Source organism: Nomascus leucogenys, chromosome 2, assembly GCF_006542625.1.
Source record: "Nomascus leucogenys isolate Asia chromosome 2, Asia_NLE_v1, whole genome shotgun sequence".
NCBI lineage: Eukaryota > Metazoa > Chordata > Mammalia > Primates > Hylobatidae > Nomascus > Nomascus leucogenys.
The window spans coordinates 61,957,255-61,985,190 of record NC_044382.1 but is presented as its reverse complement, the minus strand read 5'-3'; the positions used below and the strand labels follow the sequence as shown (position 1 = coordinate 61,985,190).

Here is a 27,936-nt window from a genome sequence, read left to right as displayed (position 1 = left end):
TGGGCAGGAGACCTTCCTGATGGGGTGACAGGAGTGGGATGGGAGCTTGCCACAGTGTACCATTTGAACTGAATGTATTGCCTAAACAAAAGAATTAGTAAAATAAAAGTTAAAAGGATAATATTAAATTTTTTTTTAAATTTTTTTTTTGAGACAGAGTTTCACTCTATCACTCAGGCTGGAGTGTAGCGTCATGATCTCAGCTCACTGCAACCTCCACCTCCAGGGTTCAAGCGATTCTCCTGCCTCAGCCTCCCAAGCTGGGATTACAGGCCTAAGCCACCATGCCTGACTCAGTTTTGTATTTTTTTAGTAGAGACGGGGTTTCACCATGTTGGCCAGGCTGGTCTCAAACTTCTGACCTCAAGTAATCCTCCCGCCTTATCCTCCCAAAGTGCTGGGATTACAGGCGTGAGCCACTGTCCCCGGCTGATGTTAATTTTAAAAAAATGCATTCTATTAAAAGGGCTAATTAATTTTACTGTATGATAATTTTTTTAATAAATATTTAAAAGACAAGGATTACTCACAAAATTGAATTACCATAGGTTCTGGCCATTCTGCATCTGGGAATATACCCAAAAGAATTGAGAAGGGAATTGAACAGATTTTTGTACACCGATGTTGACAGCACCATTCTTCACAATAGCCAAGAAGTGGAAGCAACCCAAGTGTCTATCGATGGATGAATGGATAAACAAAATAAATAAAATGTGGTATATCCATACAACGGAAAATCATTCCACCTTAGAAAGGAAGGACATTCTGACACATACTATCATGTGTAGGAAACTTAAGGACATTATGCTAAGTGAAGTAAGCCAGTCACAAAAGGACAAATACTGTTTGATTCCACTTATATGAGGTACCCAGAGTAGTCAAATTCATAGAGACAGAAAGTGGAATGGTGGGTTCCAGGGGCTGGGAGAGGAGGGAAGGAGGAGTGATTGTATAATGGGTACAGAATTTCTGTTTTACAAGACAAAAAGAGTTCTGGAGATGGATGGTGGTGATAGTTGCACAAGAATGTGAATGTACTTAATGCCACAGAACTGTATAGTTAAAAATGGTTAAAATGATAAATTTTATATTATATATATATCTTATAATTAAAAGACATGGAAGTGAATTGAGTCTGATCAAAGTATACTTAAATACACAATTTTTCACACACAGAAACCCTAAGAAGTCAAAATAAGTACAACATATTCCTTAATAAAGGAGAGGAAGAGGAAGGAGGGAAGGAAAGGAAAGGAAAAGGGAAAGGAATGAAAGAAACAAGACTATTTAGACTGCACTAGGTGTTTCTGAACTGGCTTAAAATATATTTTGCAAAAAAATCAGAATCTTGTGATTCCCACCCCTCCCCAACCTCTTTGAAAATGTAAACATTATTTTTGAAACTCTATTGGAACTATGGGGAGAGATGGCAGGGCCAGTGAGTTCTCAAAGCAAGAGCTGCTGGGGTTCCCTGGGTATAACTGGTCCTTCCCAACCCAGGACCGGGCCAAAGCCGAGGCAGTGAACAAGAGGCTCCGGAAGCAGCTGGCTGAGTTCCGGGTACCACAGGTGATGACTTACGTCCGGGAGAAGATCTTAAATGGGGACCTGGAGAAGAGCATCAGGATGTGGGAAAGGAAAGTGGAGATAGCAGAGGTGAGCCACAGGGAGCCCCGAGATGGCCAGTCTTTTATGTCTTCAACATTTTCATTTAGGATTTTGTTATTTGGGCTAAGAATACAGATGTTTGGATATGTAATTTCTGGGAGAAACCTCAGCAGTTGCTTTAACTATTAAACCAAAATGAAGGATGATTTTTTTTTTTAAAGTTCCCCCTTTTGCATTGTTAGGGGCAGAGTCTTTTCCATTTTCAGGGAGAAACTTTGTAGTAAGAATGTGTTTTTAGTTGCTTGTTATCTTAATGAATTCTAGAAGTTTCTGAATCCCTCTGCACTGGTAATTTAGTGATTGCTACTTTATACATGGAGAAGTCAGTTTTTTTAAAAAATGAGATAGTGATGGATTTTTTAATATCACTCAGGACCTCACTCCATGCATGTACACAGTCGCCATGGGTCTTTCTGCTTTTGAAAGAATCCTGCAGACTTTGAATATGGTACCATGTGACAGGAAGCACCCTTGCTCCTGTGAGCTGCGGGAGATAAATGGGCAATGGGAAACCATATGCTGGTGTCAGAAGAAGGACAAGCACCTAGGCTGCCGTGGCCAGGTTGCAAACTGAGGTCATGCAGGACATCATCAGAGTAGCTTAGAAAGCCAGTCAAGTCACTTGGAAAACTGGGACCTTGCGTTTTCACATCTAGACCCTGGCTCTCATTTCCTGTGTTACTTTCTCCTGCCTCTCCTGTAGCCATTTTGCAGCAGAGAGTAAATTCAGATCCAAACTTGGGCCCCTCAGATCCGACGCTGAGAAGTAGCAGAATCGTGGCAGGAACATGCAACTTCTCACTTTACTGAACAGAAGAAACATGCTCTATAGAAAAATCTTCTGGTGGGTGCTGCCCCTTGGTGGCCCCCGCACAGCAGCATGCATGGAGGACACGCTGCCCCACACAGGGTTGCCTGCACCATCACGGGGCTGGATGAGAGCTGCATTCTGAGTAGCCACAATCAGTTTTCCCCAAGTGACCTTCTCCCCCCTCTCCTTTATCATTTTTTTTTCTTTTTTTCTTTTTTTTTGCAGATGTCCTTAAAAGGCTACCGTAAGGCTTGGAATCGAATGAAAATAACCAATGAGCAGTTACAGGCAGATTACCTTGCTGGGAAGTAGCCAGAGGCAGGCCATGGCTTACAGACCATGACATGACCTATTAAAGTAATCAGCTCCTTTCTAGTCACAGGCTCCTCTCACTGTTCCCTGTCTGTCTGGTATTCCCAACCCCCCAGCCAGGCTGAGCATCATCTCCTGGGCCACATCTGCCCATGGGGAGTGTTTTCACCACCTGGCCCCTGGAACTGTTACCACCGAAAGAACCACAGGGCACTCTAATGGTTTGACACTTGTTAGCCAGCATTTAGTTCACAAGCATAATGAAAGTGACCTTCCCACACCTGGGAGAGGGACAGAGGAGGGAGAGCCAGCCCAGTGTGTGCCGTGGGCTTATCCGTGGCAGCCCCGGTGTGCAACTATCAAAAACAGACACCAAAACAGCATGGCGAATGCCTGGCACTCAGCATTCTGAGCTTACTCTTCAGTTTGGTGGGGTAGCTCCTAGACTAGATACTGCTGCAAAAGAAAACAAGCACGAAGGAAACCAAGATGATTTCTTTGGGCTGATGCAACCTGTTCTGACCTGCAAAAATCCTACCTTCCCCCACCTCCCCATCGTAATAGTCATAGTATAAGGGTTGTACAGACGCCTCAGGAGACCTGCCTGATTCCTTTACGCCCTCCTCCCTAACATCTAGACTATCTCTAGAGCTGTTTGCTAGTCGTGAATGCGTGATGGTCCTTCTTTGTCCCTGCAAGTATGATCCAACATGGCCCAGTTCAGAATCAGAATATGTCTTCTGTGTCATGGCGGCATTTGGTCCATGGTGGGAGAAAGAAATCAACTTTTCCCAGTGGTGGAGTGAGGACAGGGGAGGGCCGGCCATCTCAGCCTTGGATGTGATCCATTTGCTGTAGTCTTCCACCTTGGTGTACAGAAACAGGCCAGGGCACGTCTCACCACCGAAGTTCAGGACTCCTCTCAGAACCCACAGATCGAGCTGCTGTAGCTGGCACATCATTGGGCTTCCTGGGTCCCCCTGTGACAAAAGACAGAAGGCTTCAGGTCTTAGAAAAACTAGTTTTTGTTGTAAATCTATCCTTGTGCAATATACTGTTTGTTCTAGAAATGTTTTACGCTGGTTCTCACTGGAAATGGGGCAAATTATAGGATATGATTTCAAATCAAGGCAGCCACCACCACAAATTCCAACAAGATGACTTTTCCTTTTATTATGCAAATTAGCTGTGGACTTCTGCTGATTGCCTATAGCTTCCTGGTTCATATTTCATTTTCTTGCCCCTTTCCAGTCCTTTGGCCAAACCTTCCCTCTTTTCTGGCTTCTCATTCCTGAAATGTTGGTGTTTGTTTCTGTTTTGTCCTGAAATGCTCACATTTTCCCTTCTCCTCTCTGCCTTGCTTCGACTCTTAGTTTAAGCCACTTCCTGCCACCTGAAAGCTGCTCACCAGCCTGGCTGGCCGTGCTGTTGGTCTTCTCTACTCCCAGTGGAGCAGTCCTCTGGGACTTGGGAATTCTGCCACATACACTTTACCTAACTTAAAGTGAGGGATTAGAAGCTTGGCATCGTTAGCTAGATATGGGACCCTGGCAAGTGACCAAATCCTCTCTGAGCCAAGGTGGGAACACAGTTAATACCTGTAACACGTGCTGAGCACAGCATAGTGCCTGGCACACAGCAAACACTCAATAGAATATTAGCTACCATCATCTTGATGTCTCTATAAAGCCCATCATTTTTCTGAAAAGTTGGGGAAAATGGGAAAAGCAACAAGGCAACTACTAGGTAACATTTACCTTACCTGCCCAGACCCCACACCCCTAGGTCTCCTCTCAAAGGAATTCCTGCCCCTCCCGTGGCCCATCTTGGTCCGAGAAGGGGGTGGTCATCCCCAGGCTAGCCAGCCATTTCTGACCTGTGTGGCCTGCCTGGCTGGAAGGCCTGGGCAATGACATGTAGCTCTCGCGGTTTGGACTGAGACATGGAATGGGGCTGCAATTAACAACAGGAAACAATCTGAACAGACTCAACCACGAGCAGCAGAAAGGCAGAAGAGCAGCTGCATCAGCCCCTTACCATCCGAGGCCTGGGTGTGTGGTCTGTCTTGGGTGTTTCTCTCTCTCTCTCTCTCTCTCTTTCTCTCTTTCTCTCTTTCTCTGTCCCCAAGGCTGGAGTGCAGTAGTGCAATCTTGGCTCACTGCAACCTCCACCTCCGGGATTCAGGCAATTCTCCCACCTCAGCCTCTCGAGTAGCTGGGGCTACAGCTATGTGCCACCATGCCCAGCTAATTTTTTTTTTTTTTTTTTTGAGATGGAGTCTTGCTCTGTCCCCCATGCTGGAGTGCAGTGGCATGATCTCGGCTCACTGCAACCTCCTCCTCCTGGGTTCAAGCAATTCTCCTACCTCAGCCTCCCCAGTAGCTGGGATTACAGGCGCCCACCACCACACCTGGCTAATTTTTATTTTTAGTAGAGATGAGGTTTCACCATGTTGGCCAGGCTGGTCTTGAACTCCTGACCTCATGATCCACCCGCCTCGGCCTCCCAAAGTGTTGGGATTACAGGCGTGAGCCACTGCACCCGGCCTAATTTCTGTATTTTTAGTAGAGATGGGGTTTGGCGATGTTGGCCAGGCTGGTCTTAATCTTCTAACTTCAAGTGATCTGCCCGCCTCGGCCTCTCAAAGTGCTGGGATTAGGCATGAGCCACCATGCCCAGTGGGGTATTCTCTTTCAACAAAGCTCCTCTTTTCCAAGGAAGCCACACCAGAACAGACATGAAGACCAGTGGGAAAAGAAGGGAGCAACTCCGCGGGCAGGGCAGCGGGGGAGGCCGTGCTGCAAAGCTGCTGTGATTCCCTGGTGATCTCTCAGCAGGCCAAGGCCAGACATGTGAGGAAGGCCTTGAGGACTTCATTCTGTGCCTCTCCTTGGATGGAAGGGGGTGCTTTAGTGTGGCACTCTTGACTTTTCAATTGACTGGTGAACCGGCCCTTGTGTGCACCTCACTATGTCTGCCTAGGTCATGAGGGTTCCCTGGCCAAGAATGACGTGGTTCCCCCTTTCGTCAGTCCCATTCGCAGTTTGTCTTAACTGTAGTGGTATAGCCAGAGCAAGAAAAAGAATGTGATTTAGGACAAATGATTGGATGAGTGATTGGTAGATGTCCTCAGCTATGGCGTGGTTTTGCAGGTCACTGTTCCACCCACCTGGGCACAGCATATACGCTTTTTCTCTTCCCCATAATCCTGTAGGGGCTGCGACTTCTGAAGCACAAGAGGCAGAGGCAAACAGCTCCAGGTGCCCCTCTGGAGCTACCCTACCTCATCTCCCAAGGGAGTGGCCACAGCCCAGAGTGGGGTCTTTCATTGTGTGATCTTTTCCCTTGACATTCAGCAAAAGCCCTAACAGTAGTAGAATAAAGGCAGGATGGGTGAGTGCAGAGTGATTCTGCTTTTGTTGGGTTTCGGGGAAACCCATAGGCAGATTCTGAACGTGGTGGTTGACTCTACATGTGGGAATTGTGGCTTTGGAGACCTCTGGACATGAGAACATATTTCCAAGACAGAGGATTCTACGGGGACAGGTCACCATTAAATGGTGTGCAAGCATAATTCTGTTCAAAAAGGAAGGCCTGTTTAGAGGTGAGTCACAGTTAAAAACCAACCTGAACTTTGCAGTTAGATTTTAAAAGATGGTCACTTAGAGAAGAAATACCTTAGAATATTCCATTGAGTCTAAGATACAGTTAGAAATCAACATCTTTGAAATTAGGGTGTGTCTTTTAATCAGTTGATGTCAGAGTTTAACGGGCAGCATTTTTTTCTTTCTTGGGATTACAAAAAATGATGGTGCATTCTATAATTGGCAGCATCTTAGATCTGAGGAAGTATGATACTTGTTTGATGGAATGGTTGAGGGCAGAATTTTGTTAAAAAGCTATATCTTCAGTGTATTTTAACACATTATCTAATTTAAGAAATTGTTAAGATCCCCCACCTGGCAGAGGACTCAGTACAAAGTAGGCACTCAATAGATGTTACACCAACTTTGGAAGGGCAAACATATTTCTTAATGAGAGGCAGTCCTTTGTGTTTTGCAATAAAATGATCTTTAAAAAAATTATCTGTATATATGTATTTTTTCCCCTTGCTCTAAAAATCCTGCCTTTCTGGATCCTATGGGGAAAAAAAAATTCCCCATCAGGTGTCCTGAAGGCTATTTAGAGGAGAGTGTGTGATAAGCCTCTTAGAAAAGCAATTCTAGAGTAGAGGAGATAAACGCTATCTGGATATCTGGTAGACCTAGGTCCTTGTCTTTGCTGTAACTTTTATTGACTGTGTGACCCTAGTAAGCCACACTTTCTCCAGATTTGGATATGAAGGGGCCTGAACCAGGTGTGTGTGACTTCTACACATTTTTTTTGAGGCAGTAGGACAGCCACATCCGTACAGCCCTCATCTGGGTGGAGGGCAGGGCTTCTCAGAGAAGAAAAACCCTATAACTGATAGCATCAGAGGGGAGTCTAGGTTGCCTAGGAGCTGAATACAGCAGCCCCACACTGTAGACCTGCTCAAAGCATTATCAGCCTGTGTGGTTTGGACTCAGACTTTCAAATTTTTAACTAGTTAAAAAGCACCTGTGACTTAAACAAGCTTCATAGTGTTACACTGAAAACTGTGACTGGTTAGTTCATTCAGCAGATTTTTATTGAGTGCATACTGTCTGCCAAGTGCTATTCACTCCAGAGACAGCCACTCATCTCAAGTCCTAGTCCCTACCCTCACAGAGCTCTCCATCTAGGGAGGGGGAGTCCTGAGGCTCCCCTGGATGTGACCAAGGCTTACTCTCAACACTTAGCTTCTACTCCACGATGTTCTTACCAAGCAGGCAGTCTTGGTTTCCTCTTTCGTGTGGCTGCCACATTCTGTCTTCTGGAGTTTTTGTAGGGGACACATGTCAAGATCTTTCACGAAGATTTTCCTCAGGATACTCATCGTCATGTGATTTCCTGTCTGGACCATGCAACAGAGAGCCCAGGGATTATTAACGAGAAGGCAGTCCCCTATGTCAACACAACTCCCACTCATATAGCCAAACGAGAGTGAGAATTTTTTTTTTTTGGAGTTGGAGTCTTGTTCTGTCATTCAGGCTGGAGTACAGTGGTGTGATCTTGGCTCACTGCAACTTCTGCCTTTCGGGTTCAAGCAATTCTCCTGCCTCAGCTTCCGGAGTAGCTGGGATTATAGGCCTGCACCACAACGCCCAGCTAATTTTGGTATTTTTAATAGAGATGGAGTTTCACCATGTTGGCCAGGCTGGTCTCGAACTCCTGACCTCAAGTGATCCACCTGCCTTGGCTTCCCTAAGTGCTGGGATTACAGGCATGAGCTGCTGTGCCCTGCCAGAAATGTTCTTACAAATCCCTTTTTTTCATAGAAATAAGAACCTGTGACCGAGTTTTTACTGAAAACTACCTCCACTTTGAACTTGAATGTGCAAACAGGCAGAGAACACCCTTCCCCCTCTTCTAGAGAGTATCCATTTCCTTGTTTCTTTCTTTCCCCAAAATGAAAGAAAACAAGGATGGCTTAGACAGGAGGACAATCAGCCCTAGTTCGGGGACTAACATCCCCTCACCTCTCTGTACCCTTGTACTCATTCCAGGGTGTCCACTGCCTGTGTACTTCCAGTTTTGGTGTAGGGCTAGAAGGTAAAGGACCAATGTGATGTAAGAGTGGCCACCAGATGGGCACAGTGGCTCACGCCTGTAATCCCAACACTTTGGAAGGCCGAGGTGGGAGGCTTGCTTGAGCCCAGGAGTTTGATACCAGCCTGGGCAACATAGCAAGACCCCATTTCTACAAAAAACAAATTTAAAACAATTAATCAGGCATGGTGACATCTGCCTGGCATGAGCCAGTGATGGCACCACTGCATGAAAAAGACCCTGTCTCAAAAAAAAAAAAAAAAAAAAAAAGAGTGGCCACAGAAAGAGAAAGCCCTGGGAGTCTTGACTGATTAGGTAAGGGTTTCAGCCAAACTCTAGAACCTCAAGCAAGCTCCATTATTAAATTAAGATAGGCCCTAGATTGGATTATCCAGGTCACCCCCACTGCCAGCACACATGCAGCCTCCTCTGGGAGGAGGAATGCCTTAACTGCAGATGTGGGATTCCATCCTGACACCCAGCAGTTCTGCAAGACTGGTGGTGTATGCAGCATTCTGCCGAGGAAGCAGATGGACTGGACCAGGTTGCCAAAATGCATCGCTGTGTCTGTCTTCAGGAGGGCTATGTTGTTGCTCATGGAGTTGTTATCAAAGTCCTCATGGATGATGATGGTATCGACTGGATACTCTGTGTGAGCAATCTTGCTGGGATCCATGTTACTTATACCCACTATAACGACAATGTCCTTCCTGGAGAGAGAGCAAGGGAATCTTGAGAAGCCAAGACAGCAAGGAAGCTTCACACTTCCCGGTTTTCCCATGTAAGTTTTTTCAGCCTGGAACACTCATCCAGCTCATATTCCCTGTGTTAATTCTTCCTCACCCCTTTGGACTCAAGTTTCTAGGAAATCTTTTATGAACCTCTAGGCTTGTGCCCTCTTTTGTGAGCCTGCAGAATCCTGGAGATTCTTTAATCTTAACACCATTTGCCCCACCACTAAAGAAAATCTGTTAACATGTTATTGCTGATTAACGTTTTTCCTATGAATAGTTTTTTTTTTTTACATATTGTAGTTTGCAAAAGTAGTAATTGCAGTTCTACCAGAGATGTCATCTTGACTCCTGCTTTTAGTATTTACATTTTAAAGCAGGCATCTTTCCTTATTATATATTCTGTAAATACATTTTGGAGAAATTGAAGTTCTAATAACAATAGAATTGAGTTGAGTGTTTTCCCTTTCTCCTCTTGGGAATCACCCAAGAAACTATGAGAAAGAGGAACAAATACAAACGCCATAAAACCAAGAGATGCTAAAGAATCCAGATCTCAGAGTCAAAGGAAGGGCTGACGAAAGGAAGGATGGCAGGAGTGCAAGAGTTATAGATGACACTGACCACCACAGAGCTCAGAAAAAGCTTGTTGAGCATGTTCTCAGCAAAGAAGCGAAAAGAAAAGAAACGAGACCATCACCAAATGAAGGCCAAATCAAAAGCAGCATGAAGGAGAATAGGGCCCATAGAAAACACAATTAGGGGCATTGAGCAATGTGACCAAAATGAAATGAAAATTAACAAAGATTTTTAAAGGCTTGAGAGGAAAATGAAAGATAAGGCAGTCACAGGAGAACCAGCTGGCCACAAAGAAAGTAACCAAAATGATGAAACAGGAAAAATATTTCAATATATAATTTAAGAAAACTTTTCAGAACTAAGACTGGAATTTATAGTTTGGAGACAGCTAACCTATGTCCAGTAGTGTTGAGTGTCCACTATCTCTGTAGTTTGGAGTAGTTAACACTGAGACATAGTTCTGGTCAGGTCCCAACAGGAAATAAATGTTCTACTCAAATAAGATAAATTGGGGTGAGTTTAATAAAGGGACTCTTTACAAAGGTCTTGGCAGGATGCAGGGAAACCACAAGGACAGCGCTGGGCACTGCATGCTATAGGCAGCTCCTGCTGAGATAACATCGCTGTGCTGACACTGTCTCTGGGCTCTAGGTGAGGGGAGGATGTGATCACACAGAGCTGTGTAGAGTGGGTCACTTAGCTGGTAAAAGCAGCCAACCAGCAGCCAATATGCAGTAGCCCTCAGAGAGATAAGGACACTGACTTCACTTTCCCCACTCCCTCTGATCTCTTGCCTCTTTTATGCATATTGGCCAAAACCAATTGGAATCCAGAAGGCAAGAAAGACCACTGGTATAACCCATACAGGTGAGCCTCCTGGGGCCTGGCAGGGTAGAAGAGTAGAGTGGATCTGAAGGGGCAGCTGGGGGAAATCCAGCACAACTAGTAAAGTTGCTGGACTTGAGTGACAAAGAAGTAATCCTTGGACATCCAGACTAACAAAGATGAGGTCATCTTAATTAAGTTTGGCTGTATTGTCTAACCAAAGTACTGGCATTGCAGGTGTGAGTTATTGCACCTGGCTGGTAGGCGATTTTAATTCACCTCTGACAGTCTAGGAAAGATCAAGTAGACTTCCTTGCCCAATTTTATATGTTGAATTATACACCAAGCATGGAGAATGAACTTTTTAATTTACCTGTGAAAATATTCACATAGACCACCCATAGTAGACAGACAGGACAACCTCAACAAATCCTAAATAGATCACCACGTGGTATAATTCAATAATGTTAGAAAACAAAACAAAAAACCCTAGCACCTAGACATTTTAAAACTCTGTCTTGGCCACGCATGATGGCTCACATCTATAATCCCAGCACTTTGGGATGCCAAGGTGGGTGGATCACCTGAGACCAGGAGTTCAAGACCAGCCTGGCCATCATGGCAAAACCTCATCTTTACTAAAAATACAAAAATTAGCTGTGCATGGTGGCATGCGCCTGTAGTCCAGCTACTTGGGAGGCTGAGGCAAGAGGATTGCTTGAATCCAGGAGACGGAGATTGCAGTGAGCTGAGATCGCACTGCTATACTACAGCCTGGGCAACAGAGCAAGATTGTCTCAAAAAAATTAAATTATATAAAATTAAAAAAATAAAGCTCTGACTTTAATAAAACCCATGAGTCAAAGAGAAAATCAAAACCAAAAGAATGGACCAGATAGAAAATAGCCATAATGAAAACACTACATAGAAAACAGAACTTCCATGGAGGGCTAGTTGGCAGTAGCTCTCAGGATTTTAAATGCATGTCTTTTTTAGCCCAGTCTTTCTACTCGTGGGATGTCTACACTATGGTACGCTTGCATGCGTGTGAAATAATGCGTGTACAAGTATGTCTGTTGCAGCATTTTTGGCAGTAGTAAAAGATTGGAAACAGCCTAAATTTCCATTAACAGAAGACTGTAGTTATGGTACTTCCATAACAGGCTATTGTGCAGCTGAAAAAAGAATGCATTAGCCCTTTATGTACCAATAAGAAAAGGTCTCCAAAATTTATGATAAAGTGAAAAAAGGCTGTGAGTGAATTAATGTGTATGATGTGCTACCAGTTGCATTGTGGGTGTGTCGGGAGTGCGTTATGAACTTAATTGCGTTCTCTTGAAAATTTGTAGGTTGAAGTCCTAACCCCCAATTTGACCATATATTTGGAGATAGGGCCTTTAAGGAGATAAAGATTAAATGAGGTATAAGGCTGGGGCTGTAATCTAAGAGGACTGGTGTCCCTATAAGAAGAGAAAGAGACACCAAGAGTGCACGGGCACAGAGGGAAGGCCATGTGAGGACACAGCGAGAAGGTGGCCGTCTGCAAGCCAAGGAGAGAGGCCTCAGGAGAAACCAAATCTACTGACACCTGTATCTCAGACTTCCAGCCTCCAAAACTGTGAGAAATAAATTTCTGTTGTTTAAGCCACCAAGTCTGTGATATTTGTTATGGCAGCCTAAGTAGACTAATACAAGGGGAAAGAAAATTCTCTGTCAATAGATATAAGAATCAATATAGCCAGACCTATAGGTATATAGCTATCTATGAGTGATTTGAGTATTTAAGAAGGAATAGGCAAGAAATTGGTGACAGAATGTGGCTCGAGGGAGAAAAACTAGTGACTGAGGGGCGGGGGAGGGAAGGAACTGCTTTTCACTGTACATCCTTTGGTTTCTCGTGAACATTTTACTACATACTTTTTTTTTTTTTGACGTGGAATCTCGCTCTGTCACGCAGGCTGGAGTGCAGTGGCACAATCTCAGCTCACTGCAACCTCCACCTCCCAGGTTCAAGCGATTCTCCTGTCTCGGCCTTCCAATTAGCTGCGATTACAGGTGTATGCCATTATGCCCAGGTAATTTTTGTATTTTTAGTAGAGACAGGTTTTTGCCATGTTGATCAGGCTGGTCTCAAACTCCTGACCTCAAGTGATCCGCCCATCTCAGCCTCCCAAAGTGCTGGGATTACAGGTGTGAGCCACTGCACCCGGCTGCACGTGTATTTTTAATTAAAAATACAAATCCTATGTTAAACTATTCACCAGCTGCATAATATTCCATCAAGGATTTATATTATAATTTATTTAGCCAGTTATAGTCATTATACTCTCTCGCCCAATACTCTGTGTGTGTATATATGTAACTATAGATTATATACTATATGTTACATATAATATTGTATGCATAGATATTCCATATACATATATACATATATTACAATATACATGTGTATTACATATAATAGAGTATAGTATACACTTACATGTATAGTATACACTATATATTATGTATAATATATATTTATATGTATAGCATGTATATATATGAAAAATTACAATTTCATCACGACAGTGGGACGTTAGGTTTCTTTTCAGTGTTTTGTGTGTAATTAACCATCCTAGGAACAACTTTGTACATACAAATTTTCCAGTGGTTGAAATTATTTCCTTAATGTTGATTCCCAAAAATGAAGTCACTGGGTCAAAGAGTGAGAAATATTTACCAAAAACATTATTCTTTTAATAATATTTATGATTTTCCCTGGTTTAAAAGAATGCATATTTGTACTACAGAATTTGCAGAATACAGAGAAGCTAAAAGAAGAAAGTAGAAATCGTGCGTTCTGAGCATTCAGAGATATGCACTCTTAAAAGCGCTTCTGTATTTTTTTCGAGGCTTTTCTCTGTGTACATGTATTTGTAGCAGTAATGTTTGTAAGGCCCAAGTGTTTTAAGGTAAGGGCTCCTACTGACTGGCTGAACAGGATAAGTGGTAGGGACCCTAGTGTTAGGATCCAGTGCCTCTGTGATGGCAGTAAAATCAGAATGAATATCCCACCTGCATTGAATGGAGGACTCATCATTTCATTATTCCGTTGCAAGGCCTGCATTCCTCACAGCAGAGATCAGCCTTGGCAACTGGTGATTTTAGGGCTCACAACAGAGCAAGCGCTGAGCTGGTAAAAAGCCCTGTCCCCCAGAATGCACCTTTCAGGGCCTCCCCAGGCTGAGCAGGAAACAGGGCCGCCCCCACCCTCACCCCCGGCGATGCTGCGGGCCCCAAAGGCAGGGGCACTGGCCTGTTCTGAATGGCGGATGCGATGCTGAGGACCCAGAACTCGCTGAGGATGCAGCCGAAAGCCAGGTGTGTGTACTGGGAGTCCTGCAGCGACACCACCCACGGGAACTCCATGCTGCTGACCAAGTCCTCCTTGGGGTCAGGACCGTAGAAAACGGAAGCTTTCTGGACGCCACAACCTGCGGAGCAGGTGAGGGGCCTCACTGCCGGGGCAAGGAGACCTCGGGACCCTCTCTCCTGCGGGCTGTCTGTCTCGATCATCACTAACGCTATCTGCAACCCCTTTTCTTTCTTTTGCCTAGTGTGTCTTCTTCACCCTAAAAGATGCTCAGTGGCATTTTTGAATCCCCAAATTATGTTAGACTACAAATAAAAACTCTCATCTATTGAACACATAACGGTACACATTGGCAGTGTCTGCCGTCTTTCGTGTTCATCAGCAGTTCTCAAAGCCTGGTCTGGGACCCCCGGGAGTCCTCAGCACACTTTTGGGATCTGCAAGGTTAAAGCTATTTTCATTTTCTTTTCTTTTTTTTTTTCTTTTTTGAGACAGGATCTCACTGTGTCGCCCAGGCTAGAGTGCAGTGGTGGGATCATAGCTCCCTGTGGCCTCAACCTCCCGGGTTCAAGCAATTCTCCTGCCTCAGCCTCTGTAGTTGTGACTACGGGCGCCTGCCACCACCCCCGGCTAAATTCTTTTATTTTTAGTAGAGATGAGGTCTTGCCATGTTCCCAGGCTGATCTAGAGCCCCCTAGCTCAAGAGATCCTCCCTCCTCAGCCTCCCAAAGTATTGGGATTACAGGCATGAGCCACCGTGCCCAGCTTTAAAACTATTTTCATAAGAATGTGAAGACATTATTTGCATTTTTGCTCTCTTCATTAATGTACAGTAGAATTTTCCAGAGGCCACAGGATGTCATCACCATGATGGCTAGTAGTATGTGTGACCTCGTGTATTCCTTTTTTTATTTTTATATTTTTTTAAGATGGGGTCTCACTGTCGCCTGGCTGGAGTGCAATGGTGCAATCTCGGCTCACTGCAACCTCTGCCTCCCAGGCTCAAGTGACTCCCCTGCCTCAGCCTCCCAAGTAGCTGGGATTATAGACGCACAGCACAATGCCCAGCTAATTTTTCTATTTTTAGCAGAGATGAGGTTTTGCCATGTTGGCCAGGCTGGTCTTGAACTCCTCACCTCAAGTGATCTGCCTGCCTCAGCCTCCCAAATTGCTGGGATTACAGGCGTGAGCCACTGCGCCTGACCAGTGACTCCTTTTTCAGCCATGCATCCAACCACACTCAGCCCTGGCAGGTGCTGAGGTAGGGCCTGGGATTCCAAGGATGGATTTCAGGAGCCCATCAGAGTGACATGCTGAAGAGTGATGGCCATATAGAGGGATATGTGACACAGGGAGTGTGCCCAAAGTATAAGAGGAGGGGGCATGAATTCCACCCAGGACATAAAGTCTCGGAGGGCTTCCCCCTGAGGGCAACCTTGCATATGGGCACCAAAAACAGTTTCCAAACCATGACCCTAAGAACTGATTGTAACATACAGAATTATCATTAAAGGAGCACAGAGGACCTCTCCATGATGGAGCATCATATGACCAGACATCTCCATTAATTGACACATGGTGACTTTGCTGGAACAATGACAGGCTGATTTTAGCAAGATGATGTCTGGAAGGTCACTAAGTGCATCAGAACCACTAGAGACAAGATTCCTTATCTTTGGTCTGATTTCTTTTTGGGACATTGGCAATCTACAGTGCAAGGCATTTGCCAACCTTCCCTAACCCCACAAGAGCTTGTGAGTGCGTGATGACTTTTGCTTTTTCAAAGCTCTAGTTGGCTAGTTTATTTGACCTTACAAAACCCTTGGAAAGCCAAGATGTAATGAGGAAATCTGACCCAGAGATGAAATGCTTGTCTTGACCCCTTTAGCTGTGGCTTTTTAAGGAGGGAGAGGACCTTTCTGTGTTTTCTGGGTATCCCCTGGTCTCCTTGGGGCTGCAAGAAGACAGAGAGCTGCAGGAGACTGAGGGAGCTGGAGGACTCCCCTCTATGTGTGTGCATGTGTGTATGAGTGTGTGTGCATGTGTGTGTGCATGTGTGTGTGCATGTGTGCATGTATGTGTGTGTGCGTGTGTGTGTGTATGTGCATGTGTGTGTTTGAGAGTGTGTGTGTGTGTGCACGTGTGTGTGTGTGACAGTGTGTGTGGACTTTCTCATGTCTCCCATCTAACCCCAGGAAGGCAGGGCAGGGCCGGCTGGGATGGCAGCAAGGTGGGACAGAGCCTGCTTTAGCTAGCTGTCTCCTCTCCACCTGCCCTCTGTAGACTGGAATTCTTAGTCCTGGGCAGCCTAGAGGTCAAGGGAGGAGGGGACTGCAGCTGCCACTTCTGCCATCTGAGGCTGTGGCAGCCTCCAAGACACCTGCAGCAGTAGAAGCCCCCGCTGCTCCCAGGACCAGCCCTGCAGTTGAGGGTTGTGGTTTGCAAAAGAGCAGTATTCTCCAGGAAGGACAGGGCAGGGGCTGGGAGTGGAGAGGCAGGCATCTTGCTCACCCCTGCACCCAGAGGGCCTTATTTTCCTAACCACACTCCCACCCTAAGGATTGGCCCTGACTTTAGTTTCCTCCATCCACATCCCATGATTCACTTCTTTGCCTGGTTCCTGCCACCAATGCAGGCCGCCCAGGGCAAAGTGCCATGAGTCATCTTCCCTGAGCCCCTCCTTGGGCGTTAAGGACCACTTCATTTTCCTGGATGATCCCCTTCTGTGCCACATGTGCAGCTAAAGTCAGAAGGAGGAAAGCAGCACACTCACTGGTGGAAGAGTAGAGAAGGCCGAGCAGCACCAGGAGCACCCCTCGCATCTTGCCATCCCCAGAGAGACCCGCCACGGACACCATGGGCAGCTGGGGAAACAAAACCCAATGACTCCATCCTCTTCCCAAACACATGTGGGGTTTTCTAAGCCTCTTTTTTCCATCCTCTTCCCGAACACACATGTTCCCTCCCAAACATCGGAGGCTCCCCCTCTTTCTACCAACAAAGGTTCCAAGATGTAGGGCACTGACCTGTCACATCCCTAGTGCTTGGTTCTGTGTAGTAAAAGGCAGGACCAGTTGGCCCACACTGTGGTTTGTGAGATGGCCCAAGAAGAGAAGGCAGCTTCCTCTTGTCAGTTTTCTTCTCAATCCAGCCCAAGCCCCTGAGCACCCCAGAGAGTCGGGTCTCTGAAAAGGGCTGCTTTTTGACTCGTGGAATTCAACCCTTGCCTTAACTCTGTAGCCATAAAATGCTGCTGAAAGAAATGTAGAGTTTTAGTGGAAGCTCACCCTGGGATTAATGCCTCTGCTGTGATTTTACCCTTCTAAACTCTGCTGGCTAAAAGAATGCTGGGGCTTCTGTTAACTGTTAACAGCCTGTTTTTTTTTTGTTTGTTTTTTATTTTATTTTATTTTATTTTATTTTATTTGAGACTGAATCTCGCTCTATTGGCAGGCTGGAGTGCAGTGGCACGAGCTCAGCTCACTGCAACCTCTTCCTCCCGGGTTCAAGCGATTCTCCTGCCTCAGCTTCCTGAGTAGCTGGGACTACAGATGTGCGCCACCATGCCCAGCTAATTTTTGTATTTTTAGTACAGATGGGGTTTCGTCATGTTGGCCAGGCTGGTCTCGAACTCCTGACCTCAAGTCATCCACTCGCCTCAGTCTCCCAAAGTGCTGGGATTACCGGCGTGAGCCACCACGCCCACCCAACAGCCTGTATCTTTACATAGGAACAGCCCCAGCATTTAGCTTAGCTCATTTGCACAACCGCGGTAGGAAGTAGACACTCTAGTTATCGCCATTTTACAGATTCAGAAACTGATACTCAGAGACATCGAGTAGCCAGTCCAAGGTCACACAGCTGTCAAGCAATGCACAGAAGCCCAAGGAACCCATGTGCACAGTTCTAAGTCACCATGTTCCACTCATGACACCGGATGCCTCTTGTCCTCGGAATGGTCCTCAGAGTTCGTCCATGAACTGTTCCTGCTCAAGGAGAAATGAACTCAGGCTGGCCTGACACAGTAGAGTTCAACAGAAGGATTTCTTCTACCGCCTTAGGAAGAATGTTCCATTGTGGCATCATGGTTACCATGGCACCACCAAGCAACTGTCTGGACATGGGGACTTAGGAGGAGCTAGGATGAAAGGCCTCCTTGTTGCTTAGCCTTGGCAGGGCTCTTCTGGAAGGCAGGCTCTCTCCTAGTCTGAGAAGGCAAGCTTTTTGCTGGATTACAAAGTCCTCTCTGGTCATGGCCACAGTCTGTCTACCCCACTCAGAGCCCTGCCTGTGTCCACACATGGTTGTCAGACTGGACTGAGGAAGCCCACAACTGGGGTGGGTTTGGAATTTCCAGTCCCCATCAGCATCTTACACTCCCAGGGTGGTTTCTTTCAGACTTAGCCCAGTTTTCTTTAGCCTCTCAGTTTCCGGGTCCAATCTAAGCTACCAAACAGCTCTGCCAAACCAGAGGCCCAGATGGGATCTGCCACTCCAGCCACTGGGAGCAGCTTTGGTTTCAGCCCAAATGCCAGGACTCGAGAAGTGTCGAGAAGGTTGAGGTAAGATGTTAATTCCACGGAGCCACAGAGGGAGGGTGGGCGCGCAGGCCTCTGGTGCAGATGCTCAGAAGATCCTTACTGGATGGGTAGATGAATGGCTGATGGAAGGCAGGAAGGCTGGTGAGAAAGTGGAGCCTGGCTGGGCACGGTGGCTCATGCCTATAATCCCAGCACTTTGTGAAGCCGAGGCAGGCAAATTGCTTGAGCTCAGGAGTTTGAGGCCAGCCTGGGTAACATGGTGAGACCCTGTCTTTTATCAAAAATACAAAAATTTAGCCAGGCATGGTGGCACACACCTATAGTCCCAGGTACTCGGGAAGCTGAGGTGGAGGTTGCAGTGAGCTGAGATCGCACCACTGCACTACAGCCTGGGCGACAGAGTGAGAGCCCGTCTCAAAATAATAATAATAAAGTGAGGCCTGAGTCCAAAGGGAGCCACTACTTCCTTCCCCCATGGTTCCCCTGATGTCCTGCCGGCTTCACCACCCTCCCTCACCTTTAACCCTGGGCAGGGGGGCAGGGGCATTGGCTTCTGCTACAAGAGCAGAAAATTTTTGGCAGTGGGAGAAGTGGGAGTTGATTCTTCAATTTGTTCCACATCACAGGTCTCAAAGAGCTGTATTTTAAATTTTTATTTTTTACTGTTTTTAGAGACAGTATCTTGCTCTGTTGTCCAGGCTAGAGTGCAGTGGTGCAATCATAGCTCACTGCAGCCTCGAACTCCTGGGCTCAAGTGATCCTCCAGCCTCGGCCTCCCAAGTAGCTGGAACTACAGGCCTGTGCCACCAGGTCTGGCTAATTTTTCGTATTTTTTTTTTTTAAGAGATGGGGTCTCACTGTGTTGCCCACGCTGGTCTCGAACTCTTGGGCTCAAGTGATCCTCCCACCTAAACCTCCCAAAGCATTAGTAATTATATAGATATGAGCCACCTCACCCAGCCCTCAAAGAGCTTTCATTACCATACGTTTCCTCTCTCACAATTCGCAGTCACCCTGGCAGGACAAAGGCATTTCCTGGGCTTTCCAGGTGAGAACATGGTGGCCCAGAATGTGTTTCTCATTCCGTTGTTCTTTGCTTAATACCTGTATCCGGCCAGGCGCGGTGGCTCTCGCCTGTAATCCCAGCACTTTGGGAGGCCGAGATGGGCGGATCACGAGGTCAGGAGATTGAGACCATCCTGGCTAACACGGTGAAACCCTGTCTCCACTTAAGACCAGAAGTCTTAATTTTCATGAACTCACATGTATTCATCTTATTCAGTTAGGACTCTTTGTGTCTTGTTTAAGAAATTCTTCCTTAGCTCAGCATCAGAGATCTATTCTACTCTATCTTCTTCTCATACCTTGAAGTCTTGTTTTTCACATGTAAGTCTTCAACCTGTATGGATTCATTTTCTGTGCATGGTGTGGATACTTAGTCATGCCAGCATCATTTGTCACAAGTCTCCAATGTGACTCCAGCACATATCAAAGTATACATTTCTTTGTTGAACTTCTCTTTGTACTTAGTTTTCTAGTTTATTATTTTCTGCCCTTATCTTTTATTGTCTGTTTTCTTCTACCTTCTTTGAGGTTGTGTTATTTTCCTACTTTTTTTTTTTTTAGACAGAGTGTCGCTCTGTTGCCCAGGCGGGAGTGCAGTGGCGTGATCTCGGCTCACTGCAACCTCCACCTCCCAGATTCAAGCAATTCTCCTGCCTCAGCCTCCTGGCTAATTTTTGTATTTTTAGTAGAGACAGGGTTTCACCATGTTGATCAGACTGGTCTCGACCTCTTGACCTCGTGATCCACCCACCTCGACCTCCCAAAGTGCTGGGATTATAGGCATGAGCCACCACGCCCGGCCTATTTTCCTAAAATTTTTAGCTGGCATTTAGTGTGTTAACTTTAGCCCTCCTTTCTAATATAAGTCTTTAAGTCATTGTATTTCCCCTAAGTACCATTTCTCTGTAACTCTTAACTTTTGATACCTTGTGATTTCCTTATCATTCAGTTCTATTTTTACATTTCCATTGTGATTATTGTTTGACTCTTGAGCTACTTACAAATGTGTTCTTAAATTTCCCAAACATATGACTAGTTTTATTTACCTTTTTGATACAGACTTCTAACCCAGTTGGTTGGAGAATGTGATCTGTGTAACACAAATCTTCAAAATCTCTGAGATGTGCTTTGTGGCCTAATATGTGATAAGAATTGTTGTACCTGTACCATGTTTGCTTGAGGAAAATGTACTGTCTATATCTGTCAATTATCCTCAAACTTGTTGACTGTGCTATTCAAATTTTCTGAATTATTCCTGATTTTTTGTCTACTTGACCTATCAATCATTCAGAAAGGTGCCTCCTATTATACTAGTGTATTTGCCCATTTCTCCCTATCGTTATAGCAATTTTTGCTTTATGTGTTTTGAAGCTATTTTTGCCCAGATACACAAGTTTAGAATTGTCAACTATTCTTGGTAAATTGAACTACAGTTGATTCTCATTATTCGCTGTAGCTATGTTTTATACAGTCCTGACAAACACTGAATTAATGAGTACTGAACTTTTCTTCCTTGGGGAAATAACAAGAGTAGGATCCTGAAAGCCTCTGGTCACAGCAGTTTTATAAAATGGAGTACAATGATGCGATCTCGGCTCACTGCAACCTCAACCTCCTGGGCTCAAGTGATCCTCCTGGATAATTTTTTTTTTTTTGTAGAGACAGGGTTTTGCCATGTTGCCCAGGCTGGTCTTGAACTCTTGAGCTCAAGCGATCCACCTGCCTCAGGCTCCCACAGTGCTGGGATTATAGGCGTGAGCCACCGTGCCGGGCCTCTGTCTTTTTAATTGATACGCATACTCCTCTTATGTTTATTGAGATTATTGATTTATTTTTTCTGCTCCTCTCCCTCCTCCCACCTCTCACCCTCAAGAAGGCCCCCGTGTCTGTTGCCCCCCTCTTGGTGTCCATGTATTCTCACCATTTAGCTCCCACTTATAAGTGAGAACATGCGGTATTTGGTTTTCTGTTCCTGCATTGGTTTGCTAAGGATAATGGCCTCCAGCTCCATCCATGTTTGTTTCTGCAAAAGACATGGTATCATTCTTTTTTATGGTTGCATGGTATTCAGTTGTGTATATTCCATGGTATATATGTACCACATTTTTAAAATCCAATCTATCATTGATGGGCATTTAGGTTGATTCCATGTCTTTGCTATTGTGAATAGTGCTGCAATGAATATTCGAAATGCACATTTAACTTAATCACCTCTAACATTAATTACTATCTTAACTCTTTCATGATAATACTACAAGCTTAAAATACTTTAAACTTCTGCTCATGCTCTCGTTCCGTATTTTAGTTCCATACATTATACTTTATCATTTTATTCAGATAATAATTATTTAGATTTGAATATCTCTTCCATGAATAGTCTTTAGAAATTTCTTTAGTACAAGCTTCTTGATGACAAATGTTTTTGTTTTTCCTAATATAAAAATGTATTTTTTGTATCCCTTTCTGAAAAATAGTTTTGTGGGTATACAACTCTAGGTTAAGAGTTATTTTCACTCGGTTCTCTGGAGGTGCTTTTTCTCTGTCTTCTGAGTACTATTGTTTAAAGTCTCCCTGAAATCCAATTGTTTTTCCATTATAGGTGCTCTGTCCTTTTCCTCTGGCCCCTGTTAAGAACTTCTTTTATTTTTGGTGTACTATGGTTTTACTATGATACTTTAAGCATTAATTTACTTTGAATTTATTATTTTAGGATAGATTATGCTTTCTAGCTTTGTGTATTTATATTTTTTCATAAGTTCTGAAACAATCTCAGCCATTATCTTTGCAAATATTGCCTCTTCTTCAGGCTCTCTATTCTTTACTTTTGGGATTTCAAATAGATATATGTCAGACTTTCTCATTCTGTCCTTCATATGTCTCATCAAAGCCTTCATATTTTAATTTTTTATCACTTTGTGTTGCATTTTGGGTGATTACTGTAGACATATCTTCCAGTTTATTAATTCTCTCTTCATCTTTGTCTAATTTTCTGTTCAACCATCCTCTGGAGGTTTTTAAAAATTCAACATTCAATTTTTTTTTATTTCTAGAAGACATGTTTTTAAGTCTCCCTGTTTGTTTCTGGTTGCATCTTGTCAGGAGCTCATCTGTGTCATTCCATCCATTATTTCTGCAACCATTTCATATATATCTGCTCTATATTTGGTATTCGACAGTTCCAAGATCTGCTATTTTGGGGAGAGGGGGATTCCAAATGTTTTTAGTTTCATCTACTCTCACACAATGTGGCTTGCATTTCCTGTGTGCCTTCCTAATAATTGTGAATTCATTTTTTGTTCCTAATCTAGGGCTCTGACTTGGATACATTTTCTTCCAGACAGAAGTTGCTTCTGCCTCTACTGGTCACCAGAGAGCGCCACTAACCAGGGACTGTGACTTGGCTTCCTACCCTCTCCGCTGGTAAATTGTTTTAACAGCTGTGCTGCTACCCCTAAGGCAACCCCTCCTCTCCCAGAGGTAAGCAGCTCATTTTTCTTGGAATCTTCTCCTAAAGTTAGTGGGAGCAAGGATAACTCAAAGAATGTGTCCTCTGCACTGTTTTGCAGTGAGAGGTTGTCTCAGATCACCTAGTCTGCAGTGATGCTCAAAGCTGAAGGGGCTGAGCCTCACAACATAGTACACACTCAAAGCTGGACTAATGGATGCCCAGTCGAGCAAAACATAATTTCCAGGTAGTCATCGTGCTTCCTGTTTGTACTTTTGGATTTTTGGTTTCTATTGTTTGGCTTTATTCACTCAAGATTTTGGCTGCTTGCTTGAACTCATCCTACTCTCAGATTCATACGTCCCAGTGAAAGTGATTCACATTAGAGTCTCAGCCACTCTTTTTCTGAGTTACGGTATTTACACTTCTGTTTTTCATCACTGTTTTTACACTTCACTGTACCTCTTTTAACCTTCCCATCATTTTTGTGAGTTGGAGCTATAATGCCATGCAGACCCGATAGTCCCACAGGCCCAGGGTAAACCTGCAACCAGCCCTGCCAGATTCCCTCATCTCTGGAATTTGAGTCTTGAGCCAGGGGACAGAAAGAGTGTAACAGCTGGAGCTGCCACGCTAGGCCAACAGCAGGTTCTGTTGGCTCTGCTGCCACATCAGGAGCTCTTCCCTGTCCTGTCCTCCCTGAGAGTTGGAGCTTCTATGTTCTATCTCAAATCCCACCAGCACATTTCTTTTCCTCATGCTAGTCAGAGACAGTTTCTGTTGCTTCTGACCAAAAAAACCCTTACTGATCCACAGGTCTTGTGCTTGGAGTATCTTTCATGCCTAAGCATTTTAATTCCAAGTCTGATCAGTGACTAGTGCCAGTAAGGTCTTTTCAACAATAAAAACAGCAGCAGTCATTGGAAAACAATTATTTGTTAGAGTAGACTTGTGTTTCATCATGGTTAATGTTCATAGAGTTTTTATAAAAACACATTGTGGAACATTTTGTATATATAAAAGGATACATTTAATATATATCAATAACAGCATAAACACAAAAGCAACAACGTTCTGAGGTACCTGCAACCCAGTTTATGAATTATGTTGGAACATCACCACGGAGTATATATGAAGCCCCTTGTTGGCCCTTCCCCAATCATGTTCCTCTTCCTCTCCAAGGAGAACAGCACAGGTTTCTTTCATTCACCATCATCTAGTAGGATTTACCTCTGGAATGCAAGCATGGTTCATTAACCACAAGTCTATAAATCTGATATACCACATTAACAGAATGAAGCATAGAAATTGTTATTATCTCAATACATGAAGAAAAGCATTTAATAAAATTCAACACCCTTTCATGATTAAAAAAGCTCACAACAAATTAAGTATAGAAGGAATATAACTCAATATAATAAAAGTCATATTATGAGATAATATTATTATCAAGCCCACAACTAATATCATACTCAGCAGTGGAAAGCTGAAAGCTTTTCCTCTAGGATCAGGAACAAGACAAGGATGCCCACTTTTACCGTTTCAATTAAATATATTAATAGTACTGGAGGTCCTAGCCAGAACAACTAGGCAAGAAAAAGAAATAAAAAGCATCCAGATCAGAAAGAAAGAAGTAAAGCTGTCTCTGTTGGCAGATGACATGACTTTATATATATAGAAAACCCTAAAGATTCTACCAAAAAAAGTTAGGTTTGAGCCTCAGGAAAGGAGAAAAAAAAACCTGTTAGGGCTAATAAACAAATTCAGTAGAGTGGCAGGATACAAAATCAACATACAAAAACCAGTAGCATTTCTGTCCACTAACAGTAAACTAAGAAATAAATCAAGAAAAAAATCCCATGTATAATAGCATAAAAATTACTTAGGAATAAATTTAACCAAGGAGGTGAATGATTTGTACACTAAAAACTACAAAATATTGCTGAAAAAAATGAAGAAGACACAAATAAATGGAAAGATACCCCATATTCATGGATTGAAAGAATTAATATTGTTGAAAGTTCCATGCAATCTATAGATCAAATGCAATCCCCATCAAAATTCCAATGACATTTTTCTTTTCTTTTTTTTTAATTTATAAACAAAAGAGGTTTAATTGACTCACAGTTCTGCATGGCTAGGTATGCCTCAGGAAACTTACAATCATGGTGGAGGGTCAAGGGGAAGCAAGGCATGTCTTACATGGCATCAGGAGAGAGCTCCAGTGACATTTTTCATAGAAATGGAAAAAAAAATCCTAAAATTGGTATGGAACCACAAAAGACCCTGAATAGCCAAAGCAATCTTAAACAAAAAGAACAAAGCTAGAGACATCACACTATCTGACTTCCAAATATATGTATGGTACCATAAAATAGACATATAGACCAATAGAACAGAATAGAGCACCCAGGAATAAATTTATACATTTATGGTCAATTTATCTTCAACAAAGGTGGCAAGAACATGCAATAGGAAAAGAATAGTCTTTTCAATAAATAGTCTTGGGAAAATTGGATGTCCACATGTAGAAGAATAAAATTAGGCCATTATCTCATACCACATAAAAATAAATTCAAAATGGATTAGAGACTTAAATTTAAGACCTGAAACTATAAAACTATCAGACAAAAACATAAAGGAAAAACTTCTTGACATTGGCCTGGGTGATGATTTTTTGGATTTGATTTGAAAACACAGGCAACGAAAGCCAAAATAGACAAATGAGATTGCATCAAACTAAAAAGCGTTTTTGTTTATTTGTTTGTTTGTTTTTCACAAGAAAGAAAACAAAACAGGGCCGGGCACGGTGGCTCACACCTGTAATCCAGCACTTTGGGAGGCCGAGGTGGGCGGATCACCTAAGGTTGGGAGTTCAAGACCAGCCTGACCAACATGGAGAAACCCTGTCTCTACTAAAAATACAAAATTAGCCGGGAGTCGTGGCACATGCCTGTAATCCCAGCTACTTGGGAGGCTGAGGCAGGAGAATAGCTTGAACCTGGGAGGCGGAGGTTGTGGTGAGCCGAGATCGCGCCATTGCACTCCAGTCTGAGCAACAAGAGCAAAGACTCCATCTCAAAAAATAAAAATAAAAATAAAATAAGATAAAAAACCAACAGAGTAAAGAGACAACTATGGAACGGAAAAAAATATTTTCAAACCATACATTCTGATAAGAGGTTAATATCCAAAATACATAAGAAACTCAAACAACTCAATAACAAGAAAATAAATCACCCAATTAAAAAATTGACAAAGAACCTGAAATAGACATTTCTCAAAAGAAGACACACAGATGGACCACAGGTATATGGAAAAAATGTTCAACATCACTAATCATCAGAGAAATGCAAATCAAAACTATAAATCACCTCACACCTGTTATTAACAAAAAGATAAAAACTAACAAGTGTTGACAAGGATGTGGAAAAAAAGGAAACCTTGTGCACTATTGGTGGGAATATAAAACCCATTATGGAAAGGAATATGGAAGTTCCTCAAAATATTAAAAATAGAACTACCCTATGATCCAGCAATCCCACTTCTGGGTGTGTATACAAATGAAATCACTGTATCAACGAGATATCTGCACTCCTGTGTTCATTGCAGCATTATTCACAATAGCCAAGATATGAAAGCAACCTAAGTGTTCATCAATGGATGAATGGATTAAAAAAACCCGTAGTACAGATACATACAATAGAATGCTCTTCAGCCTTAAGAAAGAAGAAAATTCATTTTCTTTCTTTTTTTTAAACATGGATATGTTCTTTAGTGGTGATTTCTGAGATTTTGGTACAGTAGGCACTGTACCCAATGTGTAGACTTTTATCCCTCACTGCCCCTTTTTCCTGAGTCCCCAAAGTCCACTGTATCATTCTTATGCCTTTGCATCCACATAGATCAGCTCCCAGTTATAAGTGAGAACATACGATGTTTGGTTTTCCATTCCTGAGTTACTTCACTTAGAATAATGGTCTCCAATTCCATCCAGGTTGCTGTGAATGCTCATTATTTCCTTCCTTTTTATCCATTCATATATATATATATACACACATATATATATACATATATATGTAGATATATAACATTTTATATATTATCTATATCTACATATAGATAGATATATATAACTTTTTTTTATCCACTTTGGGTTGGTTCCATATTTTTGCAATTGTAAATTGTGCTGCTATAAACATGCATACGCAAGTATGTTTTTTGTATAATGACTTCTTTTCCTCTGGGGAGATACTCAGTGGTGGCATTGCTGGATCAAATGGTAGATGTACTTTTAGTTCTTTAAGGAATCTTCACTCTACTTTCCATAGTGGAAAGTTTACATTCCAACCAACAGTGTAAAAGTGTTCCCTTTTTACCACATTCGCACCAACATCTATTAATTTTTTATTTTTTTATTACTGCCATTCTTGCAGGAGTAAGCTGGTATTGCATTGTGGGTTTTGATTTGATTTCCCTGATAATTAGTGATGTTGAGCATTTTTTCATATGTTTGTTGGTCGTTTGTATATCTTCTTTTGAGAATTGTCTGTTCACGTTCTTAGTCTACTTTTTGATGGGATTGTTTGGTTTTTTCTTGATAATTTATTTGAGTTCCTTGTAGATTCTGGATATTAGTCCTTTGTCAGATGCATAGCTTGCAAAGATTTTCTCTCACTCTGTGGGTTGTCTGTTTATGCTGCTGATTATTATTATTATCATTATTATTATTTTGCTGTGCAGAAGCTTTTTAGTTTAATTAAGTCCCATCTATTTAACTTTGTTTTTGTTGCATTTGCTTTGGGTTCTTGATCAAGAAGTCTTTGCCTAACACAATGTCTAAAAGGGTTTTTCTGATGTTATCTTCTAGGATTTTTATGGTTTCAGGTCTTATACTTAAGTCTTTGATCCATATTGAGTTGACTTTTGTATAA

At 43.2% G+C, this 27,936-nt stretch overlaps 2 protein-coding genes across 6 annotated transcripts in view; one reads left to right on the top strand and one right to left on the bottom strand.

Annotated features, from left to right (window-relative positions):
• CCDC113 (coiled-coil domain containing 113) overlaps positions 1-6,873 on the top strand; it is a 40,222-nt gene extending 33,349 nt beyond the window's left edge. For 2 of the 3 annotated variants that reach the window (XM_030796178.1, XM_030796176.1), the window contains one exon: positions 549-816. In XM_030796178.1, coding sequence (XP_030652038.1) covers positions 549-689 — 141 coding nt within the window. In that variant the 3' untranslated portion in view covers positions 690-816. Of the gene's footprint in view, positions 1-548; positions 817-1,500; positions 1,657-2,704 lie in introns of those variants that run through there. The other variant, XM_030796175.1, reaches the window with a different exon arrangement.
• PRSS54 (serine protease 54) lies at positions 3,011-18,027 on the bottom strand. 3 transcript variants are annotated; one of them, XM_003263112.3, is made up of 7 exons: positions 17,867-18,019; positions 16,978-17,201; positions 16,725-16,815; positions 13,895-14,072; positions 8,913-9,171; positions 7,635-7,766; positions 3,011-3,771 (listed from the first exon to the last, which is right to left on the bottom strand). In XM_003263112.3, the coding sequence occupies exons 3-7, from the start codon at positions 16,807-16,809 to the stop codon at positions 3,238-3,240; spliced, it is 1,188 nt and encodes a 395-aa protein (XP_003263160.1). In that variant the 5' UTR covers positions 16,810-16,815; positions 16,978-17,201; positions 17,867-18,019; the 3' UTR covers positions 3,011-3,237. The 3 variants fall into 3 exon arrangements, with proteins under 3 accessions (XP_003263160.1, XP_012360101.1, XP_012360102.1); XM_012504647.2 differs by having other exon boundaries at positions 3,014-3,771; positions 16,978-17,204; positions 17,867-18,027; XM_012504648.2 differs by lacking the exon at positions 13,895-14,072 and having other exon boundaries at positions 3,014-3,771; positions 16,978-17,204; positions 17,867-18,004.
• Between the last annotated feature and the right edge of the window lie 9,909 nt (positions 18,028-27,936).